The 18,371-nt window shown below is 34.1% G+C and overlaps 1 protein-coding gene across 6 annotated transcripts in view; it reads right to left on the bottom strand.

The window, feature by feature from the left end:
• Positions 1–18,371, bottom strand: part of PIK3C2G (phosphatidylinositol-4-phosphate 3-kinase catalytic subunit type 2 gamma) — a 385,825-nt gene that overhangs the window by 98,611 nt on the left and 268,843 nt on the right. For all 6 annotated transcript variants that reach the window (XM_089920361.1, XM_089920358.1, XM_089920360.1 and 3 more), the window contains 3 exons: positions 6,642–6,831; positions 5,784–5,905; positions 2,021–2,129 (listed from right to left, as the gene is read on the bottom strand). In XM_089920361.1, coding sequence (XP_089776487.1) covers positions 2,021–2,129; positions 5,784–5,905; positions 6,642–6,831 — 421 coding nt within the window. The remainder of the gene's footprint in view (positions 1–2,020; positions 2,130–5,783; positions 5,906–6,641; positions 6,832–18,371) is intronic.

Genomic DNA, 18,371 nt, shown 5'->3' with positions numbered 1-18,371 from the left:
CCTTAAAGTTTTTAGAATAAAATCATTGCTATCCAAATGCTCAAATACCAAATAGTCAGCAAAAATATCCTCCAAGAATGAAGGTAAAATAAAAACTTTTCAGAAAAATGCAAATTTAGAGGGATTTTTTTAGCAGCAAATTCATATTAAGGGGAATAGTAGATGGTGTTCTTCAGGTAGAAGGAGAAAAATCCCAGACGGAAATTCAGAGTTACAGGAAGCAATGAAAATGAGATATGTGAGTAATATTAAATATTGATTGCAAAAACAACAATAATAATTACTTATGAAATTTATGGATACAGATACAGATATATATTTTTACTACAGCATATAAAACTCAAGTGGGTGAAATACACTTAATCCATGGTCCAGGAAAATTCACAGTGAAAATTTTATAAATATTTTTAAGGAATGATAAAGAAAATACAATACTGTATATTAAAACTTGTGGGGTGCTATTAAATCTTGATTAGGAGAGAGGATTTAGAGTTTTAAATGGGTAAGTGAAGATAGGTTGAAAATAAACAAGTTAAATTAACTATCTGAGGATGTTACAAATAGAATGGAAGCAGAAGGAAGGAAATAATAAAGGTAAAAAATAAGTGAAACAGAGAAATAATACAAAAGAGAGGGTCAGTAAGTCCCACATTTCATTCTTTACAAAGATTGGTAAAATTCATAATCCTCTGGAAGTATGGATCAGGAAATATGTGTGAGAAATCGAAGAGTGAATACCTTTTCAGATCCTATAAATGTTAAAAAGATTATGATAGGATATTATGAATAACTTTATGCCAGTAAATTAGCACAAATTCCTATAGAAATGTAACTTAACAAAGAGACTCAAGAAGAAATAGGAAATGTGAAATGTCTTATAGCTCTTAAATAAATTGAATCTCCAGACCTATATGACTTTACAAATTAAAGAAATAAAACCAATTTTATACAAACTGTTCCAAGGAGTAGGGAAAAAAGCAATAACTCTTTGCAACTAATATTATGAGTCTAGCATGTTCTTGATTCTGAAACCTGGTAATGACTTTGTAAGAAGGAAAAACTCCAGGCCAATCTCTGTCATAAATAAAGATGAAAACAAATGCTAAAGAAAATGTTAAATCAAATCCAATAATACATAAAAAGTATGATACATTACATCCATGTAGAGTTTACCCTAGTAATGCAAATTTGTTTAAAATTAGAAAGTTCTTCAGGGTAATTCACCACATTAGCAGAGTAAAGGAGAAAAATAGGATTATTGGTGATCATTGTGCAGCCCAGTAGATTCAGAAAAAAAATTTGATACATTCAACCTTCTTTGTAAAAACTATTGGCAACCTAGGAATAGAAGGAAACAAAATAATAAAGGGGACCTACAAAACCTACATACTTAATGAGGAAATATTAGACACTTCTTCCCTGGATTCAAGAATAATGTAGGTATATCCACCATTACCACTTCAATTCAATATCAATTGAAAGCCCTAGAGAGTACAAAATAGCAAGGAAAAGAAATACAATATATGAATATTGGAAAGAAAAAATAAACCCTTGTTATCCACAGACAATATGATTGTAAGTTGAAAATTCAAAAACAATACAGATAATTATTAGAATTAAAAGTGACGTTAGTAAGATTGTTGGGTAAAATGTCAATATACAAAATCAGTTCTATCTATATAATGGTGAAAAAACAGGAAAAGGATTTTTATAAAAAGTACTATATCTAGTATAACAAAATACTTCTAAGCCCTCTATGCACAGAACAATAAACAATTATTGAAAAAACATTCTAAAAATACTTGAATATGATAATGGATCGAAAGATATTAAGATGCAATTTCAAGTAAAGTCCCGGTTGGTTTTTGCATGGAATTGACAAGATAATTTTAATTTGTACATTTGTTGAATAAATGTAGGACTAAAAATGTTATCATAAAGTATTTAAAAATATTCCCAGTAATAATACATAAAACAGTCCATATTTTATGTAAAAATATAAAAGTAAATTGTAACATACGTTTGCAACTTCATACGATCCATTTAATATCTGTTCCATGTAATGATTTAGATCTCTGAATCTTTTGTGGTCTGAATTTGTAAAAGGTAAGTGCCACCAATGAGGAAACCTGTTTTAAAAGAAAAAAGCATATCTTCATTAGTTTGAAAATTGGCATCTGTATCTTAGAATTGTTCATAAAGTTAAAGCTGCATCAGATGGAAGGGCCACTGAAAACGTTTTTTTAAAAAACCATAGAACGCATGATTAATTCTGAGAGTTTTATTAACATGGCTGTGGTCACTTGTGCTATTTTAACTATCATTAATAGTAATACTAATTTAATTTAACATACTAAATTAATATATATTTTCCTTCTTACTGTATTTATGGCAGACCACACAATTTGTCCTTTAAATACATGTGGGGGGTTAATAAATACTTTCTGAAGTTTAATGGTCCATAATTTTTCAAAAAGGTCATATGGTATTGTTTCCTCTGGGTTCACGAGGGACATTGCTACACTAACTAGATTAAACATTTTACAAAGCATATGCTTCCATCTGGTCTTTTGGAACAAAGTATCACTTTCCCCAGGGGTCTAGCTTGCAGAATTTCCTCTTCACTATCTGATGATTCATCTTGATGGGCTAGACGTTGATTACGACCAATTATTGGTGGCATGACCTGTTAATGGGAAGCATTTGGCAACACGTTTTGCTGGTTAAATGTATCTTTTTAGGAACTATCTAGCAGCTTCCTCTGACTGCAGTCTTGCTGTTGCTTCCTTCCTCTTCTGCTTCTTTGGTACAGACCTTCCTCTGGGCAAAGGAGCATGGGGGATGGTGAAGGGTTGTTAGCAAACACACAGAAGTATGTGAAAACTGCAGGACATCCCATCCATTGCTTCCTGTTGGAAGTGTCAGGGAAGTCCAAAATAATATTTCTGTGCATTTAAATAATTGACATTTTACTTTTTTACTCTTGCTTTACTCTTACTAAGGCTTAAAGTGTTAAAAATTTTCATCCAGATTTAATTATCATAAAAATAATTACCATATATAATTAATCAAAACATAGAAATACATTTGATAAATAGTGGTTTTGCTGGTTTTAAATATTAACTTGTATAACTGTGGATTAATTTTCTTTATTGTTAGAATAAAATGGAGTTCAACATCAGTTCTATTCCTTTTTTATAGATGTATGTACTAAAAAAGTATTGTGTGTAAATAAGTACATGAGAATTAAGGAATTCAGCTCTAGTAATGTCATTCAGTTGTTTAAAATGCTTTTGAGTTATATGTCAAATATAACATAGTAATCAGTTCTTGAAAATGATTTTTTAGGATATTTTATCTGACGATGCTATCATGTCCTCCCTCAATTTTGTTCACACCAAAGTTTAAGAAACACACGACCTGCAAACAGATTTGATACCTGGTTATTAGAGTAATTCATTTTCTCAATACCAACACCAATAGTTTGATTTGCCCTTTATTTAATCCTCAGAGATTTTTTACTCCCTGGGACAGTGTACCAAAATAAAATTCTGGATGGCTGGGAGAAGAGCAATGGTGAAATTAGGAGAGGGAAAGGAAATCAACCTTTCTCAAGCAGGTGATTTTTAAAGAAGACCATTAATTCCAAGGAAGATTCCTATGCCTCTGTATTCTCAGAAGTTGGAAGAGGTACAGTCTGATTTGAAGACCACTGTTACATGCTATGACTAATTTGAATTTTATTCTTTATGACTCTAACTTTCTGATCATACTTTCCAGATTGGGTTTACATAATTCTCATAGAGCTTCTCTTAGTAAATTTAGGAGTCAGAGGAAATCTTGCCCTCATCCTTCTTCTGTATGCATTGCTATAAGCCAGAGCTCCTTTGGGACTGTTAGCATACAAATATTGTTCAAGGCACAAAGGACTAAATATTCCTCCTCTCCACACATTGCTTGAATGATTTTAAAATCAATTTAGGTCCCATTACCAGGCAAGAGTTGTTGAACAAAACAGAATCCTAACTAAAGCTGAAAATCGAGAAGAGGCATATGGAGAGAGATTATTGGCACTTTAAAGTTTTACAAGTTATACTAATATGTATTGGGGAGAGAAAAGAGTAGAACAGAGACATTTTTGAAACATAAAAGGACAGCCATTTAACAAGAATGAACATATTTTTAAATCATTAATTATTAGGGTACAATGGAAACCACTAATGTTGAATTCAATATTTGCAGTCAAACTGAATATTTTTGCCAGTATTTCCTTTTCCTCAGTTATTACATTAGATGTTTTCTGATAACTCTTAAAGCTGATGTTGTCTTTAAGTTTCCACAATGACATTCCTTCCCTCTCAGTCTCTTGAATGTGCTCTTACTCTGATGACTTTCTGATGTTTAAAGCATCTGTATTTCAAAATCTCTGTGACATCTGCAAGTATAGTTTTTCATCAATGTGAACTACACAGTCTTCAAAATAATGCACACTATCTCTCCATCCATTGGCGACGTTGTTTAGATTTACATTTTTGTAAGTGACTAAATCCTGAAAGTCTAACAAAAATCCACATGTACAAAGTATGTCAGGTCTGGTATGAACACTCATATTGTTAAAGGACAATTTACTCAACAAAAATTCTGGTATAGTTGGCTCTCCCTGTCTGCAGGTTCTACATCTGAAGATTGAACCAACTGTGGTTTGAAATATTAAAAAAAAAGTCCGGAAAGTTCCAAAAAGCAAAATTTGAATTTGCTGCATGCCAGCAACTATTTACATAGCATTTACATTGTATTTACAACTGTTTACATAGCATTTATATTGTATTGGATATTATAAGTGATCTGGAGGTGATTTAAAGGAGAATGTGGGTAGGTTATTTGTAAATACTACGCCATTTTATGTATAGAACTTGGGCATGCAAGGATTTTGGTATCCGTGGGAGGGGTCCTGGAACCAATCTTGTGGATACCAAGAAACTACTCTATAGATAAGATGACATTTGATTTGCCTAAGTGCAAATATCATAATTTCTAAGAAGTTCACCTTTTTAAAGTCAAGGTACATCTCTGGTCAAGATACACACTCAAGTCTATAACATAAATTTGGCTAGCTCTAAATAATGAATTTTAGAAGGTTTATTTGAACAGAAGTATTTTCAATTACATTATTTATGCTTAATATTTTTTCATTATAACATGAACTGAGCAATGGTTTCCAAGACTGCAAAATGAAGATAATGACAAATTAAATTTGGATAACCCAAGTCCAAGTTAATAATTAATGATAACGAAAGTGAGTTGATGTTAATATATTTTACTTGTATACTAATTGATATTGACAAAATTTTCTGGTATAGCAAATAAATATATCAGAGCTTTTTATTGCAGTTATCTGTTGAAAGAGAAGATATATCCAATTTTGTTCTGCATTTTCAATTTCAATTTTATTTTTATAGAAAACACTAAAACAATCAAATTTAAAAACAGGCAAATAAAACAATTTCCCTGATAATCAATGACAAATAAAATTGGTTATGATATTTTTTGTCTACAAAATCAATGGCTGAAAACAAACAAAATTGAAAACCTTTATTCTGTTTTATGAGACAAAAGGTTCTCTACTCTGAGAGCCATAGAGACTCTGCTGGGATAGGTTCAGTGGCACTGGAATCAGAATGCTGTGTTGTGTTGCCCACAAATAGAAAATCCCATAACCATAATTTTTCCTTATGTTCAGGGACAAGTACTAAAGTCAAAAAACAGTGGAGGACAGTCCTTACTCTGGGAGGGCCAATGATGCAAACTGCTTTTGAAGTTGGCTGTGAAGTTTTGAAAACTGGTCAAATGATTTTTCTGTCAGGCTTGTTTCATTGTTACTGTGAGTCACCTGGATTAGATAAAGCTGCAGAAAATAAAGAGACAAAATCAGAAGATGGCAATATCAACCTTCAATACACTCTAAAATTCTGTTTCATGTAAACTAAACAAAGTAAGAACCTCTCTGCAAAAAAAAAAAATCATCACAAAAGATAAGAGATGCAATTTGTAAAGGCAAAATTACCTATAAACACAGTATATAAAAATATCATAATCTTAGGTGCTGGGAACAGACTGCCTAATTTCTGATCTTCTTTTCTTGTGGACATTTTTTTTTTTTTTTTTGCGATACGTGGGCCTCTCACTGTTGTGGCCTCTCCCGTTGCAGAGCACAGGCTCCGGACGCGCAGGCTCAGCGGCCATGGTTCACGGGCCCAGCTGCTCTGCGGCATGTGGGATCTTCCCAGACCGGGGCACGAACTCGTGTCCCCTGCATTGGCAGGCGGACTCTCAACCATTGCGCCACCAGGGAAGCCCCCCCTTTTTTTTTCTTGTGGACATTTTAATTAGGTCTTGATTTATAGTCTACCACAGGGCAGAAACTGTTCTCTTTGGTGGTTCTCTACTAGTAGCTCTGGTTATTATAATTTCTCCTTGGAACATCCGCCTTAATGGCACTTCTGTTCAAACTGTAACTGATTTTTCAGTTGTGTAGCAAAAAAGAAAAATCATGGTATAAGGAGGAATGTGTAGCATAGTGAAGGGAAGTGTGAGATGTAGTCAAATGATATATAAGTCAAGATGACAGACTTGAGACTTACATGCCTAGTTTTCTTGCTGAACCCTAAAATTGTTGCTCTTTGGATTAACTGGGTTGCACTCATCGTACAGGATTCCCGGGAAAAAGTCTGCGAAGTAGATTTGGCAGGATTTATGGCTGTCATTTGTGCAAGTGTGTGGATCAAGTTATTCAATTTAACAGGGAAACACTCCAGACTTTCCTTTATTTTCCTAGAGAAATGAAAAAGAAAAGATAGTGAGTAACATTCCCCTGAGTTGACTCATTTCATTTGAGTTGTTTCCTTGTGTTAGACGTGGAAGAAAAAGTCAAGGACCATGCCTATTTATTTGGAGTCCGACTATTAAACATTATTTTTATAAACTTCAAATTCACATCTTGAACTGTTAGCAAATATAAAAGAAACTTTTGTGGTGAAACATAGAACTGTAATTGCAATGTTTGTATTTTGACTTCTTTTAAGTTTGTTTTTGATTTTTAGGGATGATTTTTAAAAAAACCAATTTGTTTATAATTTTTAAAAATATTTACACAATTCCAAAAGTTAAATCTATAAAACAGTGTATATACCAAGAAGCCCAACATTTATCCCTGAACTCTTTACACTATTCCCTTCTTCTCCCATACGTAAACATTTTAAAAAAATTATGATTTAACTTTCATTGTTTTATTTTTAAATTTTTGTGTTATTTGTGTCCCTCTGTCAACTCTCTTACAAAAAAGTTGTATAATACTATATTTAATATACACATATTTTATATGAAATGCTTTTCACTCTGGTTTTTTTTTCCTTTTTTTGGTTTGGTTTTGGTTTGTCTCCGCTTTATTATTATTATTATTTGTATTTAAAAAGGTTTGCAATTGTGTTCTAATGGTATAATAAATATCTTTAGATAATATCCTTTACCCCCTCTGCACCATCTTGTCCAGTATATGACTTGCAGTGTTATCCTTTTTATCCCAGTTAATACAATAAAGCAAACATTATGCTCATTCCACTTTTCATATGTGCTTCCTATTCCACTTCCATTTTTTATAGAGCTATTCTATCCACATCATATGGTATCTATACTATACATATTATACAGTCTCTCTTCTAACTATCATTAAATATTATCTGCTCTACAAGTCTTTATGTCACATCCCTCCAGTCATTTTGACTATCTGATGGTCATTTTCTGATAAATTCCTCAGGAAGTGCTCAAGGAAATAAGTTTCTGAGTTCTGGGTGTTGATAACAGTTTTTCTGTGGCCTTTATACTCCAAAGTCAATTTTGCTGGCTAAAACACCCTTGGCTCACATTTTCTGTTTTGAGGGTCATAAAAATATTATTTAACTTTCTTTTGGAATAAAGGATTACTGTCCAAAACTCTGATGACATACTGAACTTCTTTCGCTTACAAATGATTTGAACTTTTTGCTTAGGTGCTTAAAGGAAGTTTTTTTCCCCCTAAAAGTCCAATAGTTTTTCCAAAAATATGTTTCAGGTTTGTTACTCAGGGTAACTTTTCTCAATATTGAAAGTGTCCTTTCAATATGTAATTTCAAGACTTTTCATTTTCCAGAAAACTTCTTGAATTATGATGTTAGTATTTCTTAAAATACTAAATATAAAATTCAGTTTTGATAGTTTTTTTTAACATCTTTATTGGAGTATAATTGCTTTGCAATGGTGTGTTCGTTTCTGCTTTATAACAAAGTAAATCAGCTATACATATACATATATCCCCATATCTCCTCCCTCTTGCGTCTCCCTCCCACCCTCCCCATTCCACCCCTCCAGGTGGTCTCAAAGCACCGAGCGGATCTCCCTGTGCTATGTGGCTGCTTCCCACTAGCTATCTATTTTACATTTGGTAGTGTATATATGTCCATGTCACTCTCTCACTTCATTCCAGCTTCCCCTCCCTGTGTCAAGTCCATTCTCTACGTCTGCATCTTTATTCCTTTCCTGCCCCTAGATTCTTCAGAACCATTATTTTTTTAATTCCATATATGTGTGTTAGTATATGGTATTGGTTTTTCTCTTACTGATCACTCTGTATAACAGACTCTAGGTCCATCCACCTCACTACAAATAACTCAATTTCGTTTCTTTTTATGGCTGAGTACAATATCATTGTTTATATATACCACATCTTCTTTATCCATTCGTCTGTCGTTGGGCATTTAGGTTGCTTCCATGAACTGGCTATTGTAAATAGAGCTGCAATGAACATTGTGGTACATGACTCTTTTTGAATTACGGTTTTCTTAGGGTATATGCCCAGTACTGGGGTTGCTGAGTCATATGGGAGTTCTATTTTTAGTTTTTAAGGAACCTCCATACTGTTCTCCATAGTGGCTGTATCAATTTATACTCCCACCAACAGGGCAAGAGGGTTCCCTTTTCTCCACACCCCCTCCAACATTTACTTTTTGTAGATTTTTTGAATAATGGCCATTCTGACTGGTATGAGGTGATACCTCATTGTAGTTTTGTTTTGTTTTTTTTAATTTTTGAATTTTATTTATATTTTATACAGCAGGCTCTTATTAGTCATCAATTTTATCCACATCAGTGTATACATGTCAATCCCAATCTCCCAATTCATCACATGACCACCCCTACCCCGCCACTTTCCCCCCTTGGTGCCCATACATTTGTTCTCTACATCGGTCTCGATTTCTGCCCTGCAAACGGGTTCATCTGTACCATTTTTCTAGAATCCACATATATGCATTAATATACGATATTTGTTTTTCTCTTTCTGACTTACTTCACTCTGTATGACAGTCTCTAGATCCATCCACGTCTCAACAAATGACCCAATTTGGTTCCTTTTTATGGCTGACAAGTATTCCATTATATATATATACCACAACTTTTTTATCCATTTGTCTGTTAATGGGCATTTAGGTTGATTCCATGACCTGGATATTGTAAATAGTGCTGCAGTGAACATTGGGGTGCATGTGTCTTTTTGAATTATGGTTTCCTCTGGGTACATGCTCAGTAGTGGGATGGCTGGGTCCTATGGTAATTCTATTTTTAGTTTTTTAAGGAACCTCCATACTGTTCTCCATGGTGGCTGTATCAATTTACATTCCCACCAACAGTGCAAGAGGGTTTCCCTTTTCTCCACATCCTCTCCAGCGTTTGTTGTTTGTAGATTTTCTGATGATGCCCATTCTCACTGGTGTGAGGTGATACCTCATTGTAGTTTTGATTTGCATTTCTCTAATAATTAGTGATGTTGAGCAGCTTTTCATGTGCTTCTTGGCCATCTGTGTGTCTTCTTTGGAGAAATGTCTATTTAGGTCTTCTGCCCACTTTTTGATTGGGTTGTTTGTTTTTTTAATATTGATCTGCATGAACTGTATATATATTTTGTATTGAGGTGCTCTTATGTTGAGTGCATAAGTATTTACAATTGTTATATCTTCTTCTTGGATTCATCCCTTGATCTTTATGTAGTGTCCTTCGTTTGCCTCTTGTAATAGTCTTTATTTTAAAGTCTGTGTTGTCTGATGTGAGAATTGCTACCTCAGCTTTCTTTTGATTTCCATCTGCATGGAATATCCATTTCCATCCTCTCACTTTCATTCTGTACGTGTCTCGAGGTCTGAAGTAGGTTTCTTGTAGACAACATATACATGGGTCTTGTTTTTATATCCATTCAACCCGCCTATGTCTTTTGGAGAGAGCATTTAATCCATTTATATTTAAGGTAGTTATCAATATGTATGTTCCTATTACCATTTTCTTAATTGTTTTGGGTTTGTTATTGCAGGTCTTTTCCTTCTCTTGCATTTCCTGCCTAGAGATGTTCCTTTAGCATTTGTTGTAAAGCTGGTTTGGTGGTGTGAATTCTCTTAGCTTTTGCTTGTGTGTAAACGTTTTAATTTCTCTGTTGGATGTGAATGAGATCCTTGCTGGGTAGAGTAATCTTGGCTGTAGGTTTTTCCCTTTCATCACTTTAAATATGTCCCGCCACTCCATTCTTTCTTGCAGAGTTTCTGCTGAAAGACCAGGTGTTAACCTTTTGTGGATTCCCTTGAATGTTATTTGTTGTTTTTCCCTTGCTGCTTTTAATATTTTTTCTTTATATTTAATTTTCGATAGTTTGATTAATACGTGTCTTGCATGTTTCTCCTTGGATTTATACTGCATGGGACTCTCTGTGCTTCCTGGACTTGTTTGACTATTTCCTTTCCCATATTAGGGAAGTTTTCAACTATAATCTCTTCAAATATTTTCTCATTCCCTTTCTTTTTCTCTTCTTCTTCTGGGACCCCTATATTTCGAATGTTGGTGCATTTAATGTTGTCCCAGTGGTCTCTGAGACTGTCTTCAATCTTTCTATTCTTTTTTCTTTGCTCTGCTCTGCAGCAGTTATTTCCACTGTTTTATCTTCCAGATCACTTATTCCTTCTTCTGCCTCAGTTATTCTGCTATTGATTCCTTCTGGAGAATTTTTAATTTCATTTATTGTGTTGTTCATCATTGTTTGTTTACTCTTTAGTTCTTCTAAGTCCTTATTAAACGTTTCTTGTATTTTCTCCATTATATTTCCAAGGTTTTGGATATCTTTACTATCATTACTCTGAATTCTTTTTCAGGTAGACTGACTATTTCCTCTTCATTTGTTTGGTCTGCTGGGTTTTAACCTTGCTCCTTCATCTGCTGTGTGTTTCTCTGTCTTCTCATTTTGCTTAACTTACTGTATCTGGCGTCTCCTTTTTGCAGGTTGCAGGTTCTTAGTTCCTGTTGTTTTTGGTGTCTGCTCTCAGTGGCTAAGGTTGGTTCAGTGGGTTGTGTAGGCTTCCTGGTGGAGGGGACTGGTGCCTGTGCTCTGGTGGATGAGGCTGGATCTTGTCTTTCTGGTTGGCAGGACCACGTCCAGCAGTGTGTTTTGGGGTGTCTGTGAACTTATTATGATTTTAGGAAGCCTCTCTGCTAATGTGTGGGGCTGTGTTCCTGTCTTGCTTGTTGTTTGTCATAAGGTGTCCAGCATTGTAGCTTGCTGGTCATTGAGCGGAGCTGTGTCTTAGCGTTCAGATGGAGATCTCTGGGAGATCTTTCGCCGTTTGATATTACATGGAGCTGGGAGGTCTCTGGTGGACCAATGTCCTGAACTTGGCTCTCCTGCTTCAGAGGCACAGGCCTGACACCTAGCCGGAGCACCAAGACCTTGTCAGCCACATGGCTGATAGCACATGCTGAACTTTAGGCCTTTCTTGATATTTTTTTGATATATTACTTTGGTTTTATTTTTCAGGAAGTTAATTATATGTATACTGGATATTTATTGACTTCATTTCTTTTTGTTTTAAAGGTCCTCCTTTGTTTTTTTCATCTTTTTTTCTCTGGAGGTATTATCTATTGTGCTGTTTTTATTTTCTTCTGTGTTCTTTGTAGTTTACTATTTTTAAAAGTATTCTTTCTTTTATTTTCTAAGTTTTGGGAGGTTCAATCACTTCATTTCTGAGTTTTCTCTAATTGTAATCTATATTGTTCCAGCATATTTTATTATTTTCTTAATTTCTTTTAGATCAATTTGTAATGTAAGGATACAGTTTATCCCTTGTTAGGAATGTCTTTCTGGCATATTTTCATTGAAGAGATTTTATTTTGCATCTTATTTCTTTTTAAAAATTATAATTCTGTATGACATTCAGATATGATCCATTTTGCTTACTCATTTTAATATAAAATTAAACTTTCAGGAAGGAGTAGAGGCTTTTCAAGGGTCTGAAGCTTTCTTTTCTGTTGCTATCACAGTGGTGAAAACACTGTTTCATACTTTCTGAGATATTCCTCTTTGGCTTCTCTCTTTGCCCCCAATTTTTTCTGGATTGTGGTTTTCCGTTGCTCCTATGATCTTTCTCCTTTCATTTGGATTATAGTTCCAGCAGTTTCTCTTCAGCATAGGACTATTTCTAGGGAGGAATCACCAGTTACCTTTGAGAGTTTATAGACTTCTCCAACCTTTTCAGATTTGCCATGGAACCTTTGCCCTTCCTTGTGAATTGAAGTGTGTAAAAATCCTTCCCAGTTTCAGCTGCTAAACAGCTTATCAAATGGGCCCACTCAGGTTTCCAGTGAGTACCTGTGGGCTCTGTGGAGTCCTGTTCTCAGGTCAATCAGATAACATGTTGCTTCCTTAGCTTCCTCCCATAAGATGCTGTTACAAAATAATTGTAACTTGATTTGCCCCATCTGCTTGTATTTTAGGATTCTTAGGAATACCTTGTTACTTAGTTTTGTTGTAGATGTTGCCCGTAGTTTTGGGGTTTTGCTACCCTGTTTGATCTGTTTTATGGAAGAAATTCCAGGGACACTAAAAAACTTGATTTAAAAAAATAATATATAATTCAAGCCATACAGTAAAATATTAAGTAAAATGTGAAAAGTTCCCTTCATCCATCTTCCATTGTCACTCTCCTCCCCCAAAATAACTACTACGAACAATCTGGTAGTATTCTTTTGAGCTTTCTCTATACACTTGCACAAACCAACAGACACACAGCCAGACACACTATTCTTACTCCTGTTACATGCCAGGTGCATGTTGGGATGTAGCAGTGAAAACAAAAACAGACAGAAATGTGTCCCCTTAGAGAGATTATATAATGTGGAATTCAGACCATAATGAAATAAACATGTAAAAATATAGGATTTGAGAAAGAAATATATACCATAGAGGCAACTAAAATAGAAATTGGGGAGAGGGAATATGGGGTAGGGAACAGTGTTGCAATTTTAACTAGGATGGTCAGGGATAATCTCACTAAAATGATGAGTTGAATGATTTGACAAAAAACTTAATTTGCCAAGAGCATAGGCCATGGAAATTTCTGATGGAGGAAATTCTAAGCAGAAACAACAGCTCATCCAGAAGCTCAGAGGTAGATGGATGACTGGTGATTAACAGACAGCAAAGAACAGCAGAGTGGCTGACAGAGTGAGGAGTGGAAGAAGGGAAACAGACAGATAAAGGGAGCATGATTTTGTAAGAATTTTGAAGTTGTGTGAGATGGAAGTAAAAAAGACAGGATTCAAAAAACACAATTACATGAAATGTTGTAATTTGCTTTTTTAACTTAGTAATATGTTCTGGAAGAAAAACTTTATAGTAACTCATGCATAGTAAGTGGCCCCAAAATATATGTTGAATGAACAATCTACTTCAGAAAACAGAGTTAACTTATTTTTTTTAAATGATCTATCTGGATTTATAGATGTACAATGATTAATTTAACCAATTTTGTTTTTTCATTGCAAAGACCATTCTTTCCTTACTGATTCAACTTTGTCCAGTACCAAGGGTATGTACAAACATAGGCTTGTTTCTGGCCTCTTCGTTCTGTTGTACTCTTCAATTTGTCTATCTCTGTGTTAATACAACACTTTCTTAAATAGCAAGAACTTACAATAAATCTTGAAAATTCTTTCACCTTGTTCTTTTTCAGGTGTTTTTTTTCATGATTTTAGGTCCTTTGACCTCCCGAATATATTTTAGAATCACCTTATCAAGCTTACCAACACATAAAATAAATGTGTAAGGATTTCTAAGACATTTCATTAAACTATAAATTAATTTGGGGAGAATCAACATCTCTGCAGTATTGAGACACACAACCACTAAACATGGCATATTTCTCCATTTAGTTGGGTCTTATTTTACATCTTTCTGTATAATTTTACAATTTTTTTCTGTGGCTGTTTTCCATATATTTTGTTGGATTTATTGTGAATTGTAAATTCTAGCTTTTTCTAAATTTTATTTTAACTAATATTTGTTAATATATGAGTAGATTTTTAAGTCATTAATTCTAACAATACACTGTATATTCTTTTGAAATTTGCATGGACACAGTCATGTTATCTGCAAATAATGACAGAGTTTTCTGTCACCCTTTGCATTGCTAAGACCTCCAGTTCAATGTTAAATGGAAGTGGTGATAGCAGGCATTTTTCGTCTGTTTGATTACAGAGGAAAAGCTTTTAATGTTTTACCACTAAGTATAATGTTTTCTGTAGGTTTTTAGCTACATGTTTAAGGATATTCCTTTCTATTTCTAGAGAGTTTTAAAATAATGAGTGATTCTAAATTTTAATAACTGAATTTTCTGTATCTATTTAGGTGATCATATAATATTCCCTTTCTAATTTTTTCATTACTCAGTCTTGAATGTTTATCTTGTAACCACATACGGTACTAAATTCTTATTTCAAAAATTAAAAAAAATTATATGGAACTGTTTTATTTGTTTTCTTATTCAAGTGGAAAATAACAATATAACAAAGCTTAAATATAGAGCTGTACTAACAAGATAGAGGCATTATTATATTTTTCCTGACATTAATGGGAATGCTTATAATTTTTCACTTAAAAAAGTATGTTTATCTAAGTTTCCTTCTATTCTGAGCTTACTAAAATATTTCCATGAGGAACAGATGTTGAACGTAATCAAACACTGCTTTTCTTGGTTGGCATCTATCAAAGTTACCAAGCAATGCCTTCTTTACAACAAATCAGCCATGTCCTCAAAGTTAAAAATGTAGTTCAATAATGTTTAATAATTTCCCCCTCATTTTTATAAAACTTCAAGCCCATTTATCTTGTTCTGGTATTGGGCTTAAAAAAAATCCAAATTTTTCCATTATTATACATCAATATTGGACAAAATTTCCTAAGAAGATTAAAATATGACCCTGATCATTATTCATTTCCACAGTGTTCATTATTTTTAAAGATGTCCTTTGACTTTATGAATTTATGGGTACGTAGTGCAGTATAAAACATTCATTTCTTTCTTCATCAGTAGTTCAAAGACATGAAGGTAATAATAGCAGTAAGAGTATAATACTAATCATGATTTACAGAGACCCTACCATTCTCTCACTCATTCAACAAATAGTTACTGAGCATATTTTATGTGTTGAGGTGGAAAGCTCTACGATGATAGCATGTACTCACTTTTCATGAAGGTAGGCTTATGAACCATAAATCTTAAGATCTGATGTACTCACACTCACATAATCTCAACTATGTCTAGGCCTTATTCTTACATCACCCAGCAGTTAAGATGCAAGAAGACTGGAGATGAAGGATGAACTTTTATGATAAACTTAGAGTTTTAATGCAGACTTTCATCTAAATGCATCTCTAGTTTCTCAAGTGGCAGATATAACAGGTCAAATAAAATAATGTTGTTAAATATGACCCAATTTAGGACTGGGGACCTGAGAGCAGTAAGTTTCAGGCCTCTACGAGGATCTGATTTATCCAAGTGGCAGCTCTCTGATTTATCTATTTTAATGGCAGCTTCAGCCGGATTATGCTTTGGAGTATCCTTATGTTATAAATCCAAAGCAGCATCTAGAAGGATTCAGTTCTCAAATTTCCTAAGGAAATCCCCCCGGCAGTCTTGATAAACACTTCTAACCTCCTGCTAGGCACTGTTCTTTGTACTGGGACATAGAGGTGAAGGAGAGAAATCAGATTTCTGCCCTCAGGGAATATATATCCTTTGGCAGGCACTGCACTAAATGCCTTATGTTAATCTTTTCATCCTTAGAGGTGAGCAGTAAAATTATTTTGGCAAAAGATAAGAAAAAGACCTCGAGAAGTTAAATGCATACCAAAGGTGACATCATTTAGAAAGTAGCAAGGAAAAATTCTAACACATTTAGAAAGTCTTTGCTCTCATTGTGGATTATTTATAATGAACAGTCTTCCAACTTTGTCTTTAAGTGAGAAATAAGCCAATAAGTGAGTATGGAATTCCCAGGTGGTACAAAGGCACTAAAACAACGAACCTTTAATTTTTACATAGGAATAACCCTTAGACAGAAAAAAAAATAATTAACAGTATTTCTGGCATCTAGGGAACACAGTCCAAAGGGGCATACATTTAGATAAAAGTTCTTAAGCCATAGGTCCCATCTTAAACATGTGTACAAATTCTATTCTACTTCAGAACAGATGTACCTTTTTATAGGATACAAATATTTTAAATTGCTTATCATCAGAAACAACTGCTACTAATAGGTTTCCTAGCTATGTGTGTGTGAATGGGCAATGGAGTTTATCAGTCTCAGAAAACTGGGTTAAATCCAGAGGGTCGAATCTTTCACGTCAGGTTTAGCCTATAGGCAGGTTTGTTTCCTCAAGTTAAATATTATATTTTTTGAACTCACATTTATATTAATATGCGACTACAAATGGCAAACGTTTCTTATCTTTTTTTTTTTTTAACACCTTTATTAGAGTATAATTGGCAAACGTTTCTAACTGCTTCACGAGCTACATCAGAGTAACCATTGAAGAGAGATGCCTAAATGTGTGGAGTGGCGATCAAGAGAAGGTTCTCGGGCAACCCTTGACAGGAATTTCAACAAGAGCATATTTCTATTGCTGAAGTCGTTGATATCATTTTGCGGTTTGATAGAACACTGACCTATTTCACTGGTCAGTCTCTTTAAGAGTCGCAGGGAAATATTTCTCAAGTGACTTTTTCTGTGAAAGAATCTGCATGAGAATGTTCTTATTTTACCACTGACACTGTAATTTTATCATATATAAATAGAAGAGGTTCAAGTGACTCACACTCCCCATGAACAAATTTCTTCATCTAACTCTCAAACTTCATTTTTGCTGCAGTGATTTTGGCACATGTAAAGAAGACATTACTTTTTTTTTTTTTTTTTTTTTGCGGTACGCGGGCCTCTCACTGTTGTGGCCTCTCCCATTGCGGAGCACAGGCTCCGGACGCGCAGGCTCAGCGGCCATGGCTCACGGGCCTAGCATGTGGGATCTTCCCGGACCGGGTCACGAACCCGTGTCCCCTGCATCGGCAGGCGGACTCTCAACCACTGCACCACCAGGGAAGCCCCATTCTTTTTCCTTTTCTTTTTTGTATTGGAGTTACTGAGTGTCTAGCTCTGAGAGTCATTCTTAACTATTCAGAGGGAACAGTGAATTAATACAACTTTGTCATAATTTGTTTTATTCCATGAAGAAAAATAATGGTTCAGTGTTGAATTTGTAATCTATAATATATCTGACCAGCACTTTCTCATAGCTAAACCAATAAAATATGCTATCAAGATAATTCCTATTTTGTTACAAATTTATATTGGACAAATAAGTATTCAGAAGTACTCAGAATATTTTTTAACCAAAAAATTAACATTTTAAATGAATTCAATGAATAATCATTGCTGATGCAGTCTTGGTACACAATTTTTTAAAAAGTTCCTCTCTATGCACTTTTATTTAAAAAAATTCAAGGAAAAGAGAGCACTTGATAAATTTGGTTGAATATTTATGTAACATGTATGTACATTTTTGTGAAGACAAAAATTTAAGCTTCATGTTCTAACCTTTTAAATAAAATAGATACTAAAAAAGGTATCTCATGTTAATCCTTGTAGCTTTGATGGCATGGTACCCTAATTTGGGAAACACAACTTTAAGCATTTAGATTTTTTTTACTATTTTCTTTCAACTAATCCAAAGACACTACAGTTAAAGAACGTCTATATTATCTGAGATTATGAGTTTTGTATGTAGGACTTTTTTTTTCCATATGATTTTGTTTAGGGTCCTGGGAAGAGCACCCATTATACAAGAAATCAATTTTGTTTTCTTTTGAACTCATCAGTTCTGCCCGTGATCCAAGAAATTCAATTAGCTTTCAATCGTTTCATCTAGGAAACATAGTTGATGACTAGACCATGCCATTCCCTGGGATTATCGA

This window comes from Delphinapterus leucas, chromosome 11, assembly GCF_059928025.1.
Source record: "Delphinapterus leucas isolate spDelLeu-1000000601 "Yukka" chromosome 11, BTC_Dleu_Yukka2, whole genome shotgun sequence".
NCBI lineage: Eukaryota > Metazoa > Chordata > Mammalia > Artiodactyla > Monodontidae > Delphinapterus > Delphinapterus leucas.
The sequence above is the reverse complement of the archived record's forward strand: the minus strand, read 5'-3'. Positions and strand labels throughout refer to the sequence as shown.